Source organism: Nymphaea colorata, chromosome 1 (assembly GCF_008831285.2).
Source record: "Nymphaea colorata isolate Beijing-Zhang1983 chromosome 1, ASM883128v2, whole genome shotgun sequence".
Taxonomy (NCBI): domain Eukaryota; kingdom Viridiplantae; phylum Streptophyta; class Magnoliopsida; order Nymphaeales; family Nymphaeaceae; genus Nymphaea; species Nymphaea colorata.
In genome coordinates this window covers 14,564,173-14,586,110 of record NC_045138.2, presented here as the reverse complement: position 1 = coordinate 14,586,110, position 21,938 = coordinate 14,564,173, and the positions used below count along the sequence as shown (strand labels likewise).

The 21,938-nt window shown below is 41.2% G+C and overlaps 3 protein-coding genes across 6 annotated transcripts; 1 reads left to right on the top strand and 2 right to left on the bottom strand.

Moving 5' to 3' along the window:
• The first annotated feature begins 1,689 nt into the window (after window positions 1–1,689).
• LOC116246333 (transcription factor RF2b-like) lies at window positions 1,690–14,306 on the top strand. 3 transcript variants are annotated; one of them, XM_031618163.2, is made up of 4 exons: window positions 1,690–2,419; window positions 2,948–3,080; window positions 11,952–12,036; window positions 13,893–14,306. In XM_031618163.2, the coding sequence occupies exons 1-4, from the start codon at window positions 1,818–1,820 to the stop codon at window positions 14,168–14,170; spliced, it is 1,098 nt and encodes a 365-aa protein (XP_031474023.1). In that variant the 5' UTR covers window positions 1,690–1,817; the 3' UTR covers window positions 14,171–14,306. The 3 variants fall into 3 exon arrangements, with proteins under 3 accessions (XP_031474023.1, XP_049935331.1, XP_031474022.1); XM_050079374.1 differs by lacking the exon at window positions 11,952–12,036 and adding an exon at window positions 4,864–4,948; XM_031618162.2 differs by lacking the exons at window positions 11,952–12,036; window positions 13,893–14,306 and adding exons at window positions 4,864–4,948; window positions 6,898–7,742.
• LOC116246332 (serine decarboxylase 1-like) lies at window positions 8,354–11,945 on the bottom strand. Its single transcript, XM_031618161.2, has 5 exons — window positions 10,772–11,945; window positions 9,748–9,979; window positions 9,431–9,624; window positions 9,212–9,348; window positions 8,354–9,102 (listed from the first exon to the last, which is right to left on the bottom strand). Exons 1-5 carry the CDS (start codon window positions 11,121–11,123, stop codon window positions 8,536–8,538), a joined length of 1,482 nt encoding a protein of 493 aa, XP_031474021.1. The 5' UTR covers window positions 11,124–11,945; the 3' UTR covers window positions 8,354–8,535.
• A 1,115-nt stretch (window positions 14,307–15,421) lies between the features above and the next one.
• LOC116245010 (serine decarboxylase 1-like) lies at window positions 15,422–21,765 on the bottom strand. 2 transcript variants are annotated; one of them, XM_031616770.2, is made up of 5 exons: window positions 21,507–21,765; window positions 16,834–17,065; window positions 16,517–16,710; window positions 16,298–16,434; window positions 15,422–16,189 (listed from the first exon to the last, which is right to left on the bottom strand). In XM_031616770.2, the coding sequence occupies exons 1-5, from the start codon at window positions 21,748–21,750 to the stop codon at window positions 15,623–15,625; spliced, it is 1,374 nt and encodes a 457-aa protein (XP_031472630.1). In that variant the 5' UTR covers window positions 21,751–21,765; the 3' UTR covers window positions 15,422–15,622. The 2 variants fall into 2 exon arrangements, with proteins under 2 accessions (XP_031472630.1, XP_031472628.1); XM_031616768.2 differs by lacking the exon at window positions 21,507–21,765 and adding an exon at window positions 18,069–18,579.
• Between the last annotated feature and the right edge of the window lie 173 nt (window positions 21,766–21,938).

The window sequence follows — 21,938 nt, the reverse complement described above, 5'->3', positions numbered from 1 at the left end:
ATCTTTTTTTGGAGAATAGAGATGCAATCAGAAAGCAAGAAAATTGTTTTTTTTTTTAATAATGACACTAATCGTTAATGGTATTCAGCCATCTCTCATGGGGAAAATAAAAAACTTTGCTTTTTTTCCAAGCAAGTTATTTAGTGATAATAGTAATAAAATGTACATGTTGACATCATATTATTCTATCAACAATATTTTCCAAATCGGTAGGATTCTTATGATGTGTTCAAACACCATCGTAACTAACTTAGATTACAAATTCAGTCTTGCACGAACCAGGAAAATTAAGTTTTCATAAATGACGTTTAGACAAATTTGGTATATAGGATTCGGCATTATTCTCTCTCTCTCTCTCTCTATATATATATATATATATATATATATGTGTGTGTGTGTGTTAAAATGGTACTAGAAGCTGGATAGTTGTGGAATGGTTAAAATTTTAAAAGCACTAAAAAACTAAAAGTCTAAAATCGCCACAAACTATTGCTACTGAATATAATGATGGCTTTTCAAGAATAAATTTTTAAATTTTAATCATATGATATCTTATAAGATCAAATAAAAAACTAGAGAGGATTGACACCTAAAATGGGCATCACTATGCACGCAGCCATCCCATGCTGTGCATGTGATGGTGTCTTTCTTTCTCTTTTTTTCCTACGTGCGCCTTCCCATTCAACTTTCGACTAAAATCTAAAGAAGAAATCTAAACTCTCTCTCTCTCTCTCTGTTTCCTGGTTGAATTAGGTGGTGTGCGATCATCAGGTTCTCGGTTCAAATCTTATGGGATGCTATCTTAATGGTATTGAGCTTGGTATCAAGAATGTCATTATGAAGACTAAGTGAACTAGTTATTGTCTCTTCTTTCTTTTTCTTATGACATATAACCCAATGCATGCATCAGGGCATGTATGTAATTAAAAGAAAGACTCCAAGCGGCCTTGATGAGATGAGATGTTTCCTTGTTGGAGGGATCCATCTTTTTTATATATATATATATATATATATGGACATTATATGCATCCGGATATGGAGGGGCTGGGACGGCGGGTGGTTGGACAGTCGCCCTCCCAAATCATTGAATAGGTCAAACAAAGGCCCTTTTTACCTTATTCCCCAAAAACAGAAAAAGGGTTCTCCCTCCACCAAAGTCACCTCCCTCCGACTCTAAAAACAATATTTAACTAGAGCTACCTTTTTTCGTCGTAATTTAAGGAAAAAAGCACATTCTTTTTAATATTCATAAGTTGGACCTCACTTTGGCTCTTCGCACTAAGCTTTTATCATTTGCTTTGTTGCTTTAACTTAAATAAAATATAACGAATATTATATAAGTTTATGATTAGAAAAATGAAGTAGACAACACGAGAAAAAAAAAAACAAGACGATGTAAGGCTGTTTGCGAACTTACGGTAAAAGAGGAGGCACCTCGAGCGAAAGTTGTGTGTCTCGAGCTCACTTTGTCAAAGCACAAAGCGGAACATAAAAAGCGTGACAATTCTCTTCGTCTTCTTACACCGACGCGGGCCCCACAGCGGCGATCGGCGGTCCAATCTTTGACAAGAGGCCACTCTCTCAGTCAACACACATGCCTTTCCGCGGGGCCCACACACCTGCCGGCGGGCCCCACCTACGCGTTTACGATGAAAAAACAGGTAAAAATGAAAAACCAACGTTCTCGCTTCCATCTCTCTCTTTCGTCCTCTCCATCATCTCTGAGAGGTCAGAGGAGAATAATCGAAGAGGAGGAAGGTTCTTTCTGGGGAACCATTTCTTTGGCGCGTTTCGGCTAGCGGTTTCCTTCCGACGTCATGGAGGCGGAGTACTCCGGCGGCGCGGCCGCCAGGTTCTTTGGTGGCCGGGGATCCGGCCGCGACGCGATCGACCAGATGCCGGAAACCCCCCGCAGGGGCTCCCACCGACGGGCCCACTCCGAGGTCGCCTTCCGACTTCCCGACGACTTCCTCTTCGACATGGACGCCGATTTTCCCCTGATCGACGTCCCCTCCTTCTCCGATGACAGCAATTCGGGCGATGGCGGATTGTTTTCGGCGCTTCTCGAAACCGGGAAGTCGCCGGAGGTGGGCAGCGCCGTCAAGGAAGAGCCGCAGCCCATCGTCGTTGACGGTGCGGCCGGCGGCGGCTGTGGCGGTGGGGGTTCGCACATGCGGAGCTTATCCATGGACGCGGCGTTCCTGGATAGGATGGCGTTTCAGCCGGGTTCGGTCGAGGACGGGGGACGGGCCGTGGCTGATGCTGGCCGGAGGCCGCACCATCGCCGCGCTGGGTCCATGGACGGCTCGCCTGGTTCTTCATTGCTGGAGGGGGAGTTGCCTATGATTGACACGAAGAAAGCCATGCCCGCCGATAAGCTCGCCGAACTTGCCCTGCTCGATCCAAAGAGGGCTAAAAGGCTCGTCTTCTTCTTTTTCTACCTCTCTTTATTGCATTTCCTTTTTCCGTTGTTTGTCAACTATTTTCCCCCTCCAATCACTCTTTCTTGTCATCATAATTGTTTTCCCTATAGTTTCGGAACTACCACAAACGCTTAAAATTTGGTGGGAATTCTAGTAATATGGCCATCGATTTTCGTCATATTTGTATTGGCTACTCTTTTTCACTTCTCAGATTAGTTGTACTAGTGGCACTCGTACTAGTGTTTGCAGTTCATGATTCTGGTCATTGAATTGGAAATTGACTCGCTTTTTTTTGCCTGCTGGTGCTTTTCGCTAATGTTTTCCTTCCTACTCGTTAATCAATTCAAGCATTCGTTTATTTCGAGATGTGCCGAAAGACCACTGTTTGTTATTCGCTAGTCCGGTATTCAGATATATGGTGATGCTTTAGATGCTGATTACGAGCTTCAGTTTGTTGCTTATGTTGGTACGGCTTATTTCTGTTTAAACTCATTTTTAAGTTTACGTTGACTCTATGTGGGCAGGATTCTTGCTAATCGGCAGTCTGCAGCACGGTCAAAGGAGCGGAAGATACGTTATACAAGTGAGCTGGAAAGGAAGGTTCAGACACTTCAGACAGAGGCAACCACATTGTCAGCACAGCTCACATTGCTTCAGGTATAGGATTTCGTTTCAGATTCATCTTTGTTTTTACTACAGACGTTTTATAAAAATACTCATGATTGGGCTTCTTTGGGCTGCCCTTTGGTCCGTAGTTCGTAAATTGAATATGAATGGGTGTGGTCGATGAAGTTATCAGCTTTTATTTGCAATGAGTGAGATATGCTCATGTGACAAAGGACAGTTTTGAGTTGGAATATGAAGTAGGGTGTACATTTTGATTTGGCTAGTTGCTCTGTCGAAAGAAAAGCCAACATAATTTGGTCTTTGAATTTGTAATATTTCATATGACAAGAAACTTCAATCATTTGTGAGAAACAGCTGTAGTTAGGATGAAACCATTGCACCTGCAAATTACAAAGGAAAAGGATTTCCTTAGTTCCATTGGCATTAACTATTCTTTAGTTTAAATTTTTTATCTCGGTGTTTTAGAGCTTTGCACCCTGCAATTCTGCCTCAATTCATTTTCATTTTCTAGCAATCATATTTTCATATCGAGATCTGTTACAGTTTGACTCTTTGAAATTCAAGGGAATGGGGAACTCTGATATTTAATTTTCTGCTTCCTGGAATCAGTGATGGATACCGTCCTTCATATTATAAATCAACAGCATTTTTGGAGTGTTTGGATGACATTAAAGCTGGTTTTAGAAAACCCATTTTAGACAAACCTTGGTTTTCAGAAAGGTGGGGGGTGGGAGGGGGTGTGAATAACCTGACCCCCCAGGTTATTCACAAAAAACTGTGTTGGGTTTGTCACTCTAACACAAAAATCCATTTCTAAAAGCTGGTTAAAAAGCTTGGTTTGTATGGAACCAAGTTTTCACAAAACTGGGTTTTTGAGGGTGTTATCTGAACTCCCCCAAGAAGTTTTTCCTACTTTGTAGGTGGTTAGTTCGATCATTGCAGCCAATGATAGTTTGTTAAAATAAGGCCTGTTTACAACTTCTTTAACTCATATTGGTAACTTGTTTTAGCTATTTAGTCAAGAGACAAGCTACTACCTTGGAACCACTACCTATTCTGCCAAGTGCCATCTATTGCAATTGTCCCTTCATTCTGATCACTTGATCACTTAAAGTTGCTAAACATTTAACTTGTTTTTGCCTCTGTAGCGGCTATGTTAATTTCCAAACTTGGATGATATAATCATTAGCATATGTGGTAATGTTGTAAATAAGTGTACTCCATATGAATGACATCTCTTGATAAAAATAGGATGTATTATCTGTGAAATTAGCAAAATTTGATGGTCAAAAAGAGAAGGAAACATAAAAAATTTTGATCTGATGAGCATATCTCCTGTCATGTTTCTTATAAAACATTCAGAGTTTTGGTCACTTTGCAAAGCATGTACTAACGGGTTGGCTTATTTAAAGGCTATTAAAGCCATTTCTCCTTTATGGTCTTGTTATAACTTTGCATTACCTCATCACTTTTTGAGTTATATGAAGGTTGATTATTTACACTTTCTGTGATTTACACTTGGATGGGGCTAATTGAAGGGTTCTGATGGAAAAAGAGAAGTGTAGCTTAGTCCTCCATCTTTGACATGCTACAGGTTTTTATATGTCAGTTAAGTAGTTTAATAATCGTTTTTCTGAACTACCAAAAGCCGGTGAAGGTTAAGGAAGATTTTCAGGTGTAAATCTGGTATGACAACTAAGTGTCATGTCTTTTATACTCTGTCGATATCTATCTAGAACATAAAGTAAGTTAGTAAACCCACATGATTTGCATTCTGCCGTGCAATATTCTAACATATTTTCTTTGATGACAGAGGGACACAACTGGCCTGACTGCAGAAAACAAGGAACTCAAGTTAAGGCTGCAGGCTATGGAGCAACAAGCGCATCTTCGTGATGGTAAATTTGCATTATGATGCTTTTGCAACTGTAGTTTATTTATGATTCTGTTGCCTGGTTTAAAGGTTAAGCTAATTTTTGGCATTGGAGAAGAGATAAAGCAAGTATAGTAGGAGGAAAAGCGAATTTTCCTCTCACTGCTCCAGAAAAGGATTAAGTCTTGCAATTTCCATGCAAAATGTAAAATTGCAGTTCCATGCAACATTTGATGGCACTTGCAATTAGTGTTTCTAAAGTATGCCAGGTCAGTTGTGGTTTTTTCTGTGTTAGGTAATGGGTGGACAAGGAACATTCCTCCATGAATTACTTCAACAGGTGATTGCATGGTGTCTTTTTGTGGATAAAGGCACTTTGTATTTCTTCTCATTATCTGAAGATCCAATGCCTTGGGATATTCATTATTTTGTGAGTATGATGCTGGCACACACTGGGTTCTGTTGTATGTTTTTTGTTTTACGTTGTTAGTCACTCAATTGCAGCAGAGTATACTGCGAAGTTCTTGTAATTCCAGGGTAGTCACTACTCACTAGATAATGTTTTACGTCATTCTCAAAGGGTCAGCATCATCTTCTCCTGCCAACCTTTTAACATTCATTGGGTTTTCTATATTAGTGTTATTCGCTGTGCAATTTATTTATGAGGAAGGTACAGATATTGAATGCAATGACATCTCAGAGATGTTCTTCCAGTGCTGAACTCGTAGGGTTATTTAAGACATCCTCTCTGCTATAGAAGCATGTAATAAAAACTAGCTATATTTATCTACAACCGTTGCACTGCTATAATTCAGCTAGATTGTATATCTACATGAAGTATGTCAGCTTTGGGAAGTTACTTCTATTTCATTGGATGAAGCGTTTTATTGGATGTCTCCAAAGAGATAAATCTCAACATTGTTATGAAGGTATCTTGTTTTTCCCTTCTTTTTTCTGGGTTCTTAAATCAGTGACCTAGCAGGAAAGTGCATCTCAAGTTATTTGATTCGATGATATTGATTGAGAGATTGAACTTGAATCAGTGACGTAGCAGGTTGTTTCCTTAAGTCAGTGACCTAGTATGTCACCATATTTCTTATCTAACGTATGTTCTTCCAGCCAGGTATCATGGTTAAGAGATTGAACTTACTTCATGTATGTCCCTCCTGTCAAATGGGCCATGTCCATTTATTTAGCTTTGGACAAAAACTGATCGAAGAGTTGAATGTACTCCAGCCAAATGGGGCATGTTAAGTTATTTCATTTTGATTGACGTATTGGAATGAAGAGGGAAACTGCCTAGTTTTTGGATGGTTATTGACATGAAGCAGTGAACAAACAGTGGTCTTAGTGTTTGAAGTTTAAACTGTAATTTTCAGACAAAGCGAAGGGCACTGCCAAATTTACCCTACTATTTGTTTCTTGATATTTATAGGTGGTAGAATTAACTCTGGCTCACAGGACAAGAGTGAACCAAATGGCACACTTGAATTGAGAAAGAATAATGATGCTTATTGCCAAAATGGGATATGGTCCTCTACATCTCATTTATGATGTGGTTGCATATTGAAAAGCTTGAACGATGAATTCATCCAGGCCATGGACTAAAAGTGTCTATGTTTTTTCTTCTTCCCATAGATGCAAGAAATCGTTCATTATTCTGAATGTTATTGTGTTTGAAGTGTACTCAGAAATGAGATTTATAAGGTATTGTCTTCAAAATATTAACTTGGTGTTGTGGATGTTTACTTGCGTCATTCATTGATGGTGATTCAATGCAAAGCTGTTGGTCTCTATTGGCCACCCTGAGCAGTGTACTTTTAGAACGGGCTACAGAATGTTCAGTTCATACATCCTATTTCTGACGGCCTATCACATACTTTTGATTTTGATTCTTTTGAGTAACTCTGAAGCAATTTTCTTTAGTTCAGCTCATTGCGTACTTTTGTTTTAACACCCTGCTGTTTTTAATAGCCTTGAATGAAGCATTAAGGGAAGAGCTGCAGCGACTAAAGATAGCAACAGGAGAAATCCCACCTGTGAATGGGAATGCTTTCAACAGAAGTCTGCCTCAGCCAAATACATCCTTCTTCCATCCCAACCACCAGCAGTTGCATCATTTTGGCGGCACACAGGTTCAACAACCCCAAATGTCTCCACAAATTCCAAATGGACAGCCTCTTGGAGATCATTCTCAGCAAAACTCCATGGATTTCGTCAATGCATCCGGTAACCGATATGATCTAAAATAGGGCCGTTCAGTTTGTTCATGCTCATATTGTTGAAGAGGAGAAATTGGCCCTTTTGAGAGAGCTAACCGTTCTTACTGTATATATATGTGAAGCAGACTATGTAAGCATGTATTGTCAGTGATATCTAAGTTATGCATTAAGGCTCCCAGGCCCAACAAGGGGACTGCTTTCTAGTGTGTGGTGTCTGACTCCTGTGATTAAGACGAGTTCATCATCTTACATACGACAGATAATTCAGACCTCATAGCCAAGCATATCTATGTCTTCAGTTGCAACGTTGAAGCTTGCCTTGGCATTGGAATTTGGTCAACTTCGAGTGAGCCATTTTAGGGTAATACTTTGGTATGGCTTGTCGATGTTTAGATTAGTTGATGTGATTATTTGTTGAACTGGTTGGAGCAGTATCTTCATTCTTATTTTAATGTATTTTGAGTCATAAAATAGTGTAGGGAACTGAAGAATATTCAATATGATTGTTGCTCATTGATTGTTGCAAAAAAACTGTGTCTATCTCTCTCTGGTGTTGTAATGTCTGTCTCCTTGTGCTGGGGAGTAAATGCAGCTTCACACTTTTGTTCAACTGGATAAGCTTTATTCATCGTTGGCTTGAAGGGGTTGCGTCTGATTTGATGGCGATTCATATTGTGCTCAATAATTAAGATATTTTGGTTATCAGGTGTCCAATTTTCCTTAAAATATACAGGTCTAGATCGCCTGGCGTTTGATACAATATGCATCAAGGACCACATATATGCCCCTGATAGGCCTGTTAGACTGCTGATATGATGATGTCATCTAAATAGATGTGTGGTCATTGGTGTTTTACATGGATATAGTATGACAATGGACGACCTTAGCAGGACTTTATTTCTATATTGAGCTTAGTAAAGATATGCCAAGCGACGCCTGTATGAGCTCTGAACTGGGCCAAATACTGGTTTGCATGAGACTTATCAAAGCTAAGTGTAGATGAGCCAGAACGAGCTCTAAGTTGAACATTGAATGGTCTCCTGTTCCCTAGTGTAGGTTGCTAGGATAAATAGAGCCTAAGACCTCTTAACCTATTGCAACGTCTAATCATTCAGCAGAGACGCTCTAAAAGTAAAACACATTGTCCCCAACCATATCGATTGCATCCAATGATGAAGACGAAGAAGACCGCCTAAAAACTAAGAAGCTACCATTTAGATGCACCGCTTTATAGAAGTGTTGAGAACAAATCAGGCACCAAATGCTAAATCATATTTTGAAACTTGAAACATGAAGGAAAATAAAAACAATACTGATATACGGACATTGCTTGCAGAAGACAAAAAAAAACTGCAACCTACTCTCCCATCTGGCCGAGAGGAGAGCCAGATCACTTGTGACGAGCACACATACAGCTCTCCCCACCAATCTCTTCTGCAATGCATGGAGCTTGAGCCTTTCCATCCTGGAACCAGATCTCCCGTTTCTCGATGAGCTCGTTCGTGAAGTTATCAAGCTTCTCTATATCGATATTAGGCATGACAACAACATGGGCTATATTCCCTTGGCACGCTAGCTGCCATTTGCGAATGAACTCTTCATCATGCGGGCGCTCAAACACCACGGTGCTGCTCAGTTCATTAAGCATGGCGCCGATGCCAGCCGCGTGCAAACTGTCTTTAAGGTAATGCGCGTTCCTGAGGCACTTCTGCACCTCCTTTTGGAACCCTCTGTAGCCTTTGCGGTTGACTGTGTACCACAGGAATATTGGAGCATGTCCATCTCGGCTGCCCATGATGGTAGCATCCCTTGAAGCCAGATACTCAACGTTCCTTGACAGCGTATTGATGTGCTCGAGTCTTGTTATCTGAACGCCACAAGGCATTGGGCAGCCAACAAACTTGTGCCCAGAAACGCTCACACTTCCAATTGGCTTCTTGAAGGAAACCTTCGGTGCCTGTTAAGAAGGGAAGAAACCACATGAACTAACAGCAGCACAAAGGAATATGTTAAAGCTTCCGTCGTATCATTGAAACGGCAAGAGAAAATCTGTTAGCTCTACATACTCGCTTCACGAACGGCATCATGAGTCCAAACAATGCACCATCGCAATGGATGTAGAATCGATCGCGACCAAAACCAGTTTCTTCGAGTGTTTCTATGACCAGATCAAGATCATCAACAGCTCCCTTAACCGTGGTTCCTGCATTGCGTTAAACGAACATTGTGTGAGAAAGAACCCGAGTCACATAATGCAAGATGAACAGGGATGGTTTTGTCCTTACCAATGTTTACGTTGATGATGGCTGGCTTGTCCTTGTTCTGGAGGAGCTTCGTTCGGAAGTCTGCACAGTCAATCTCGCCAGAGGCTCGAGTGTCGACTTTTATGCAACCCATTCTGTACATTCTTGCTGCCTTGAAGACGGAGTAATGGGACTCTCTCGAGGCATACAAAATTCCATCAGGGAGCACTTCCCGCCTGCAGAACCAAGTGGAGGTCAGAAGCGTTAACTGTTGAGACTATCAAGATATGCTTGCTTGTCTTTCTAATGAAGAAACGCCGGAGATAACAATAAGAAACTTCCGAGTCAGTTCTTCTCACCCAACAAGAATGCCATGAAGGTTTCCTTCAGTACCACAATTCGTGATGTATCCCCAGTACTCATTCTTTTCCAGTTCCCAAAGACGAGCAAACCAGTCCAAAACTCCAACTTCAAATTGTCTTGAATGGACACCATAGTTGCTCTCTATGAAAGGATCTCCAAGATTGTTAATAGAGAAATGCTGCAGCTGTCCCAGCGCCCCATAATCGAAATCGAGATTAAATGGATAGCCTGCAGCGAGGAAGAAAGGCATAGCTTAAAAAATGAGGTTAATACTCAAATGGGCGAATAGACGTAATGAGGAAAATTGAGAACTACATCAAATCGTGTAGCGCACACTGGTCCCACATTTACAGGAAAAAAATCAAGTGCCAGGCCTGTTGAGAATGGCCGCAGCACTTTATTATATTAATATAAGAAATAATTATGTGTTTATAATATTTGGATACTAACATCATTGACGACTTTATAGAATGGCGAGGCACTTGAGCATCATTGGGAATACGATGCAATTAAGAACAACAAAAAAATTGACTTATGCAATTCAGTACGCACGCAGTTTTTACGTGGGGCAGGATTTGCTCATCTATGGTGGCCGTAGAAACAAAAAAAAATTCCACCTTAAGCTATACAGTACCACCCATATATCATGGCTAGCTTCATGTATTACAAACAAGAATAAACTCAGAGAAATACACAAAAAAAGGCTGCCCAAATTTCATAAAAGGAAATCACAGAAAAGGATCAAACGTAGCCACCATTCAAAAATTGGAATTACAGAAATGCAGTGCCCAGAGTCACAACCAAATTTGCACATAAACTAGGAGTCTTCGTGCACAAGATTGTCATTCCTGTTCATGTTACTATAGCAATCACGACCGCGGTAAGCCGTGTGTATCTGTGTGCCAATTTTTTTATGCAACGATCACGGCCACAAAAATGAAGAGAGTTGGAAAAACAGCGGAAGGGGGGAAAAAAAAATGTTCCAACATGAAGAGATGGAAAGAAAACAGGGAAATATACCGAGATGATTCCTCGTCCTCTCAATGAGAGATTTTCTATATCTAGCCAAGACCCCCGCCATATAGGCCTCCCGATCTCCCGTGACCTCATCGTCTGCTTTGGGCTCCGTCACTTCCAGACTCATCTTATGGACGTCCCTCCCCAAGACGATCTCCCGCTTCCGACCATCTCCGGCACGCTGCCCTTCCGCCTTCCCACCCACGCTTCCCACACCGTTTGTCGTCCTTAATAAATCGGCTGGGTCTGAGGTCTCCAACGGGTAAAACTCCACCGGCAACGGCTCGACGTCATCGGCGGTAGCCTTCGCACCATTGTTCGCTTCAACTGGGGAAACTTCGAGGCTCCCAACCATAGCTGCTCAATCCGAACCCAAACAAGACCCGGTTACACCAGAAAGCTACGATTTCCGGGACCTGAGAATCCCGGGAAGCGTGTCGGAAAAGCCTACCGGTGCAAAAATTCCGGTGCTTTCCTCGAAGAAACGGAGAAAGAGGGAAGGATCGGTCGGGTTCCCGACTAAGTTTATAACGGATGCCACTTCCCTCATAAGTCATGGTTGGCATAACCCGTTGCAGAAGTCTTCCCCGCCCCCCTGTCATGGGTGGCATAACCCCTTTCAGAATTCTTGAGGGTTGGGGTGGCTTCTCCTACCCTTACTGCTGAACCACTAATGCGTTCGATATTGACAGGGTATATGGTCGGTTCGATCCTGGTTTATGTGTGTACAACATGCCCAATACCAAAAACCATGTTTTTTTAATAAGGGGTTAAGTTTTGCTCTCGCGAAATTTTGTCGAAACTGAGCTTTCCTCAAACCTACTTTTGATGTCACCCAAACACACTGGAAATACAAACGTTTTGGAATGTCCTCCTAAAAATATTTTATCATGAGTTTGATGGCTTTCTCAATCATATGATGAAAACTTGAGTTTGATGGCTTTCTTTCTTCTGGCAAAAAAGTGAACCCCAAATCGGGCATTCCTTCCTTCAGAAACTGCTTGCCACATTCACCCGTACATGCTGGTACACTACCTATCCAACACAACTGAATTTTTTTTTTTAAAAAAAAAAAGAAGGTTGGAGACTAGACCTGGTAATGGGATATTGAACCAGTTAGGTCATTTTAGTTCAGAGAAACCCCGAACTCAAAGGGAATGATAGGGAAAGGAAATGAAGTCAGAGGGACACTACTGGCCTGACTGCAGAAAACAAGGAACTCAAGTTAAGGCTGCAGGCTATGGAGCAACAAACACATCTTCGTGATGGTAAATTTGCATTATGATGCTTTTGCAACTGCAGTTTATTTATGATTCTGTTGTCTGGTTTTTAAAGGTTAAGCTAATTTTTGGCATTGGAGAAGAGATAAAGCAAGCATAGTAGGAGGAGAAGGGATTTTTCCTCTCACTGCTTCAGAAAATGATTTAAGTCTTGCAATTTCCATGCAAAATGTAAAATTGCAGTTCTATGCAACATTTGGTGACGCTTGCAATTAGTGTTTCTAAAGTAAGCCAGGGCAGTTTTGGTTTTTTCTAATGGGTGGAAAAGGACATTCCTCCATGAATTACTTGAACAGGTGATTGCATGGTGTCTTTTTGTGGATGAAGGGACTTTGTATTTCTCCTCATTCTCTGAGGATCCAATGCCTTGGGGTATTCATTACTTTGTGAGTATGATGCTGGCATACACTAGGTTCTGTTGTATGTTGTTTGTTTTTCGTTGTTAGTCACTCAATTGCAGCAGAGTATACTATGAAATTGTTCTTATAGTTCCAGGGGTAGTCACTAGATAATGTTTTACATCATTCTCAAAGGGTCAGCATTATCTTCTCCTGTCAACCTTTTAACATTCATTGGGTTTTCTATATTACTGTTATTCGCTGTGCAATTTATTTATGAGAAAAGTACAGATGCTGAATGCAATGACATTTCGGAGATGTTCTTCCAGCTGAACTCGTAGGGTTATTTAAGACATCCTCTCTGCTATAGAAGCATGTGATAAAAACTATCTATATTTATCTACAACCGTTGCACTGCTATAATTCAGCTAGATTGTATATCTACATGAAGTATGTCAGATTTGGGAAGTTACTTCTATTTCACTGGATGTCTCCAAAGAGATAAATCTCAACAATCTTATGGAGGTATCTTGTTTTTCCCTTTTTTTTCGGGTTCTTAAATCAGTGACCTAGAAGGAAAGTGCATCTCAAATTATTTGATTCGATGATATTGTTTGAGAGACTGAACTTGAATCAGTGACGTGGCAGGTTGTCTCCTTAAGTCAGTGACCTAGTATGTCATGTATGCCCCTCCTGTCAAATGGGCCATGTCCATTTATTTGGCTTTGGATAAAAACTGATCAAAGAGCTGAATGTACTCCAGCCAAATGGGGCATGTTAAGTTATTTCATTTCGATTGACGTATTGTAATGAAGTGGAAAACTGCCTAGTTTTTGGATGGTTATTGACATGGAGCAGTGAACAAACGGTGGTCACAGTGTTTGAAGTTTAAACTGTAATTTTCGGACACAGAGAGGGGCACTGCAAAATTTACCCTACTATTTGTTTCTTGATATTTATAGGTGCTAGGATTAACTCTGGCTCACAGGACAAAAGTGGACCAAATGGCACACTTGAATTGAGAAAGAATAATGATGCTTATTGCCAATATGGAATATGGTCCTCTACATCTCATTTATGATGTGGTTGCATATTGAAAAGCCTGAATGATGAATTCATCCAGGCCATGGACTAAAAGTGTATGCTTTTTTCTTCTTCCCATAGATGCAAGAAATCGTTCATTATTCTGAATGTTATTGTGTTTGAAGTGTACTCAGAAATCAGATTTATAAAGTATTGTCTTCAAAATAGTAATTTGATGTTGTGGATGATTGCTTGGGTAAGTCATTGATGGTGATTAAATGCGAAGCTGTTGGTCTCTATTGGCCACCCTGAACAGTGTACCTTTAAAACGGGATACAGAGTGTTCAGTTCATACATCCTATTTCTGACAGCCTATCACACACTTTTGATTTTGATTCTTTTTCTTTTGAGCAACCCTGAAGCAATTTTCTTTAGTTCAGCTCATTGCGTACTTTTGTTTTAACATCCTGCTGTTTTTAATAGCCTTGAATGAAGCATTAAGGGAAGAGCTGCAGCGACTAAACATAGTAACAGGAGAAGTCCCATCTGTCAATGGGAATGCTTTCAACAGAAGTCTGCCTCAGCCAAATACATCGTTCTTCCTTCCCAACCACCAGCAGTTGCATCATTTTGGCGGCACACAGATTCAACAACCCCAAATGTCTCCACAAATTCCAAATGGACAGCCTCTTGTAGATCATTCTCAGCAAAACTCCATGGATTTCGTCAATGCATCTGGTAACCGATATGATCTAAAATAGGGCCGTTCAGTTTGTTCATGCTCATATTGTTGAAGAGGAGAAATTGGTCCTTTTGAGAGAGCTAACCGTTCTTACTGTATATATATGTGAAGCAGACTATGTAAGCATGTATTGTCAGTGATATCTAAGTTATGCATTAAGGCTCCCAGGCCCAACAAGGGGACTGCTTTCTAGTGTGTGGTGTCTGACCTCTGTGATTAAGACGAGTTCATCATCTTACATACGACAGATAATTCAGACCTCATAGCCAAGCATATCTATGTCTTCAGTTGCAACGTTGAAGCTTGCCTTGGCATTGGAATTTGGCCAACTTCGAGTGAGTCATTTTAGGGTAATACTTTGGTATGGCTTGTCGATGTGATTATTTGTTGAACTGGTTGGAGCAATATGTTGATTCTTATTTTAATGTATTTTGAGTCATAAAATAGTGTGGGAAACTGAAGAATATTCAATATGATTGTTGCAAGAAGACTGTGTCTATCTCTCTCTGGTGTTGTAATGTCTGAGTCTCCTTGTGCTGCGGAGTAAATGCAGCTTCACACTTTTGTTCAACTGGATAAGCTATATTCATCGTTGACTTGAAGGGGTTGCATCTGATTTGATGGCGATTCATATCGTGCTCAATAATTAAGATGTTTTGTTTATCTGGTGTCCATTTTTCCTTAAAGTATCCTGGTCTAGGTCGCCTGGCGTTTGATAGTTGATACAACATGCATCAAGGACCACACATATGCCCCTGATAGGCTTGTTACCCTGCTGATATGATGATATGCCATCTGAATAGATGTATGGTCATTAGTGTTTTACATGGATATAGTATGACAATGGACGACTTTAGCTGCACTTTATTTCTATATTGAGTTTAGACGGGCACAGCAGGTGCTATGGGCAGCAATATTACACTATTTAATCTAACGCGAGGGTCCTTCAACTTTTGCTCGGGATGAAAAAAAATCAAAAAAAATAAAAAATACCATAGGATGTACGTAAAGGTATCTGCATGGTCGCCAAACACTAAACTAATGGTTTGCGTGGGACTTACCAAAGTTTGGTGTAGATGAACCAGAACGAGCTCTAAATTGAACATTGAATGGCTCTCCTGTTCCCTAGTGTAGGTTGCCAGGATAAAGAGAGCCTAAAGACCTCTTAGCCTATTGCAACGTCTATAATCATTCAGCAGAGACGCTCTAAAACTAAAACACATTGTCCTCAACCATATCGATTGCAGCCAATGATGAAGACGAAGAAGACTGGCCAAAAACTAAGAAGATACTATTTAGACGCATCGCTTCATAGAAGCGTTGAGAACAAATCAGGCACCAAATGCTAAATCATATTTTGCAACTGGAAACATGAAGGAAAATCAAAACAATACTGATATACGGACATTGCTTTCAGAAGACAAAAAAAAGCTGCAACCTACTCTCCCATCTGGCCGAGAGGAGAACCAGATCACTTGTGACGAGTACACATACAGCTCTCCTCGCCAATCTCTTCTGCAATGCATGGAGCTTGTGCCTTTCCATCCTGGAACCAGATCTCCCGTTTCTCGATTAGCTCGTTCGTGAAGTTATCAAGCTTCTCTATATCGATATTAGGCATGACAACAACATGAGCTATATTCCCTTGGCACGCTAGCTGCCACTTGCGAATGAACTCTTCATCATGCGGGCGCTCAAACACCACGGTGCTGCTCAGTTCATTAAGCATGGCGCCGATGCCAGCCGCGTGCAAACGGTCTTTAAGGTAATGCGCGTTCCTGAGGCACTTCTGCACCTCCTTTTGGAACCCTTTGTAGCCTTTGCGGTTGAGTGTGTACCACAGGAAGATTGGAGCATGACCATTTCGGCTGCCCATGATGGTAGCATCCCTTGAAGCCAGATACTCAACGTTCCTTGATAGCGTATTGATGTGCTCGAGTCTTGTTATCTGAACACCACAAGGCATTGGGCAACCAACAAACTTGTGCCCAGAAACGCTCACACTTCCAATTGGCTTTTTGAAGGAAACCTTCGGTGCCTGTTAACAAGAGAAGAAACCACATGAACTAACCGCAGCACAAAGGAATATGTTAAAGCTTCCGTTGTAACATCGTAACGGCAAGAGAAATCTGTTAGCTCTACATACTCGCTTCACGAAGGGCATCATGAGTCCAAACAATGCACCATCGCAATGGATGTAGAATCGATCGCGACCAAAACCAGTTTCTTCGAGTGTTTTTATAACCAGATCAAGATCATCAACAGCTCCCTTAACCGTGGTTCCTGCATTGCGTTAAACCAACATTGTGTGAGAAAGAACCTGAGTCAAATAATGCAAGATGAACAGGGATGGTTTTGTACTTACCAATGTTTACGTTGATGATGGCTGGCTTGTCCTTGTTCTGGAGGAGCTTCGTTCGGAAGTCTGCACAGTCAATCTCGCCAGAGGTTAGAGTGTTGACTTTTATGCAACCCATTCTGTACATTCTTGCTGCCTTGAAGACGGAGTAATGGGATTCTCTCGAGGCATACAAAATTCCATCAGGGAACACTTCCCTCCTGCAGAACCAAGTGGAGGTCAGAACCATCGACTGTTGAAACTGTCAAGATATGCTTGCTTGTCTTTCTAATGAAGAAATGCCGGAGATAACAATAAGAAACTTCCGAGTCAGTTCTTCTTACCCAACAAGAATGCCATGAAGGTTTCCTTCAGTACCACAATTCGTTATGTACCCCCAGTATTCATTCTTTTCCAGTTCCCAAAGACGTGCAAACCAGTCCAAAACTCCAACTTCAAATTGTCTTGAATGGACACCATAGTTGCTCTCTATGAAAGGATCTCCAAGATTGTTAATAGAGAAATGCTGCAGCTGTCCCAGCGCCCCATAATCGAAATCGAGATTATATGGATAGCCTGCAACAAGGAAGAAAAGCATAGCTTAAAAAATGCGGAGAATACTCAAATGGGCGAATAGACGTAACGAGGAAAATTGAGAACTAAATTAAATCGTGTAGCCCACACTGGTCCCACATTTACAGGAAAAAAATCAAGTGCCAGCCCTGTTGAGAATGGCCGCAGCACTTTAGTATATTAGTAAAAAAATAATTATGTGTTTAGAATATATTTGGATATAATAACATCATTGACGACTTTATAGAATGGCGAGGCACTTGAGCATCATTTGGAATATGATGCAATTAACAACAAATAAAAAAATTTGACTTACGCAAGTCAGTACGCATGCAGCTTACGTGGGGAAGGATTTGCTCATCTATGGTGGCCGTAGAAATAAAAAAATTTCCACCTTAAGCTATACAGTACCACCCATATATCATGACTAGCGCTATGTATAACAAACAAGAATAAACTTTCTTCTCATAGACCACTTTGAATATAAAAGGTTCGAAAAATTATAAACAACGCCAGACAAGCAAAATCTCGAGTTCCAACAAAAAGGCATTCTGCCATGAAGATCTGAGGCACACTAAGACCGCGAATTCATTTTAGACAAATCAGTTCACGAATTCAGAAAGATAATCACGATAGTAACACTATACATCAAGGACAGCGTTCACGCAGAATATATCAACTCAGAAAAATACACAAAAAAGGGCTGCCCAAATTCCATAATAGGCAATCACAGAAAAGGATCGAAACGTAGCCACCATTCAAAAATTGGAATTACACAAATGCAGTGCCCAGAGTCACAACCAAATCGGCACATAAACTAGGACTCTTCGTGCACAAGATTGACATTCCTGTTCATGTTACTATAGCAATCACGACCGCGGTAAGCCGTGTGTGCCAATTTTTTCACGCAACGATCACGGCCACAAAAATGAAGAGAATTGGAAAAACAACAGAAGGAAAAAAAAATGTTCAACATGAAGACATGGAAAGAAAACAGGGAATATACCGAGATGATTCCTCGTCCTCTCAATGAGAGATTTTCTATATCTAGCCAAGACCCCCGCCATATAGGCCTCCCGATCTCCCGTGACCTCATCGTCTGCTTCGGGCTCCGTCACTTCCAGACTCATCGTATGGACGTTCCTCCCCAAGACGATCTCCCTCTTCCGACCATCTCCAGCACGCGGCCCTTCCGCCTTCCCACCCACGCTTCCCACACCATTTGTCGTCCCTAAATCGGCTGGATCTGAGGTCTCCAACGGGTAAAACTCCACCGGCAACGGCTCGACGTCATCGACGGTAGCCTTCGCCCGATCGTTCGCTTCAACTGGGGAAACTTCGACGCTCCCAACCATAGCTCCTCAATCCGAAGCGAAACAAGACCCGGTTAAACCAGGATGCTACGATTTCCTATACCTGAGAATCCCAGGAAGCGTGTCGGAAAAGCCTACCGGAGCAAAAATTCCGGAGGTCTCCTCGAAGAAACGGGGAAAGAGGGAAGGATCGGTCGGGTTCCCGTTCCCTTCTTTAGGGCGCGGGACGAAGATTCCCGCGATTTCTGACCGTCCGATTTGAGCGATCTCTCCGATCTCCCGACAGAAAGGCGATGTAGATAAAAAGATGGGCAGTCTGACGTTTGATTCAGACACGTGACGTGAGTGACCCTGTCTGACCACAATGACTCGATTGCCCTCATACTCTGGATTTTAAGTCATCGTTCCGTTTTGGATATAGATCCGGTTGATGTCGAAACTCGTGTCAAAAAAAAGTACCAGATTATATATGCTTGGATAATATAGAAAGTAAAATGAAATAATGAGAAAGGAGAATTTTTAATTTTGCTTGGATAAGATACGAAGTAACGAAATAAAGAAAATAATACATGAATGTATCTCCAATCCTTTTAAAATTTTGAAAAAAAAGAAAAGAAAATGAACATGGTATTTCATAGTTTCTTTATTTTATTTATTATATAAACAAGCTTTTATGTTATTTAATTTTCTTTCTTTTCCTTTTCTTCTCAAGCATTAATCTCTTAATTTTTTTCATTTTCTATATTTGATATCATTACTCCCCTTCCATCTAAAACATTGCAAGTCGTGTTTGATTGCATCAAATCTCAAAAAAAAAAATTGTCTCTAGCCAAGAGACTCTTAAAAGGAGATTGGATGACGGCTTGTCTTAATGAATTTTGATCCTGGCTTGGCTTATGTGTGTGCAACATGCCCAAAACTTGAGCCTACTTTTGATGTCACCCAAACAGTCTGAAAATACAGAATATCCTTCTAAAAATAATTTATCATGAGTTTGATCTTATGGCTTTCTCAATCAAACTTGACTTTGTTATGGCAAAAAAATGCATTCCTTCCTTTAAAAACTGCTTGCCATATCACCCGTACATGCTGCTGATACACTACTGAAAATTAAAAAAAAATAATAATAATATCAGGTTGGAGAGTAGACCTGGTAAAGAAACGTGGATGGATTAAGCTGAAATGAAAGAGAAAGGAAATGATGTCACACTTTTTCCTTTCACTCTCAATCTCTTCAACTTTGAAAGAATTGGACTTATACTCTGTCTTTTTATTTTGCTTACATAGCCAAGCAGGTTTTAAAAAAATCTCTCAAAAGATACAGAATCAGCAATCGATCCTTTCTATATTTTTTTTTAAATAAAAAATAAAAAAAGATGTTGTACTAGTTGGATTTTCTTTTGTTATCTTGCAGGTCAAGGATGGGACAACAAAAGGCTGGAAAAGTATTGTTCCCAGTGGGGACAAACGGCAATCGCCACATTAGTCAATGGCGACAAAGAATACCGACGGGATTGCTTGGCCCATGACAAGCCAGCACATAATTTTTTCTTTTTCATGTTCTTCTAAAAAGGATAAGGAAGTTCTGTCCTTTGCAGTCAGCTTTGGCGTCGAACACACAATATCCTTCAATCAATAATAACCATCAATTTTCATGAGTTTCATTCTCGTGCGAGCTAAAATTTAAAAAAAAAAAAAAGAAAGTGCACTCAAACCTGCTCTTGGTAGAGCCAAGAATGGTTCACCGACATAATTTAGACTCACGTTCGCACATGACATCAGAAAAACTTTTACGACGCTTATTCGAGTTTTTTCAGACGTTTTACATTGCGTCACTAAAAATACGCTGGTGGTTGTTGCCCTCGAGAAACAGAAAACTTGATGACCCAAAAGGATATCCATACGCAGAAACACATACACATAACAGCATCAACTGATAATTCTATGCATAATTTTCCTAGCTTCGCTTTGGATCTTGTTGGACGCGGTTGGTTGTTGCCATTAAGAAACAGAAAATCTGGTGACTGATCAGATTTCCAAAATCCTCTTCCTAATTCCCAGTTTTGTTCTTCTTCTGAGAGAGAGGTCTAGAGAGAGAGAGGTAGTGGGGTGCAAGACAAAGGATACATAATGAGGTAAAAACAGAGCCCCATATGTGTAGTCTTCAAGGGAGAGGAGAGTCGGGCCTCAAGGATTATATGATAGATAGGTCTAAGAACAGGATGGCCCAAATCATGTGGTAGGAACCAAAGCATCAGCTGTAGTTGTAACAGCATAAGAAGCATGACGCATAAATTTATGATATGCATCTTTTTGGTTAAAATCAGCTGTATCTTTAAAGAGTAGCAGCGTGATGTGCAGAATTGGCATTTTTTCTCTTAATTTTTTCTTGGTGACAGAGAAACTACTGTTGGGATGAAAGACTTGACCATACAAGTTTAACCTGTTGCCATACGCTGTGCGTATATGCATGTGTGTAAGAAACAAAATTACATTATGCAACCAAAGAGGTCAGTCGGCTGAAAACACCAGAAATGCAGAAGTAACCTTCCAACCAGAGAACTCAGGCGCAAACAAATTCAGAAGAGCTGTGCGGCAGCTGGCCTTAAGAACTAAGTAGAACTCCTAGCGGATTGTGGACACAATGGTAGAGAGAGAGAGAGAGAGGGGAGAATTTCTTTAACTGTCATTCATTTGCATAGATAGACGGTGAAGAATTATCGTGACTAGCACTTTGTTCTCAGCATCTCACTGAAAGGAACTCAGTTTATCTAGAGAATCAACCTTGTGGTTGGACGCCATTCGTGATTTGGGCTTCAATCGGCATCTCAAAGGATTCAACCTGTGTCTGTGCGTAAGAGGTAAACGCCGAGATGATGCTTTATGTTGAATGCAAGCTTCCAAGCGACCAGGGAGAGAAAGAGAGAGTGCGTAGCATATATTATATATATATACTAAGATGCACCTTGCTTGTTGAAAAAGAAAGACATGAGAGAGAGAGAGAATATGCGAAGATGCTGTTGGGAGAGCATATTCGAAGACGATACCGTTGTCAAAGAAAAGCGGAGATCAATTGAGAAACTATAAAGAGGGAGGGAGGGAGAGGAAGAGAGTGTGTGTCTTATCGTTACCGAGATGGTGCTTGGATCTCTCGAGGAGGGAGGCTCTGTACCTGGCGAGGACGCCGGCCATCCTGGCCTCCCCCTCCCCCGTCTCCTCCTCGTCGGAATCCGGCTCCCTTACCGCCACGCAGTTCCCCATCGTCCTGCGCACACACCTCCCCTCCAAACCTCCACCCACCACCACACCCGCCTCCTCCTTCTTCCTCCTCCCGTTCTTTACGTATCCTGAAGACACTTCCACACTCCCCACCATTTCTCTCTCTCTCTAAACTGCAACCTGCAGAAGAAGAGAAGAAGAAGAATCTCTATTGCTGAGTAAAGTGATAGAAAATCGTCGGGTTTTGCCTCTTTTTATAGCCCGAAAGAAAGAGTCAGTGGAAGACCCGGCGGTGAACGTCGAGGGATGGGCTTCCTCCTGTCTATCTCTCTCTCTTCCTCTTT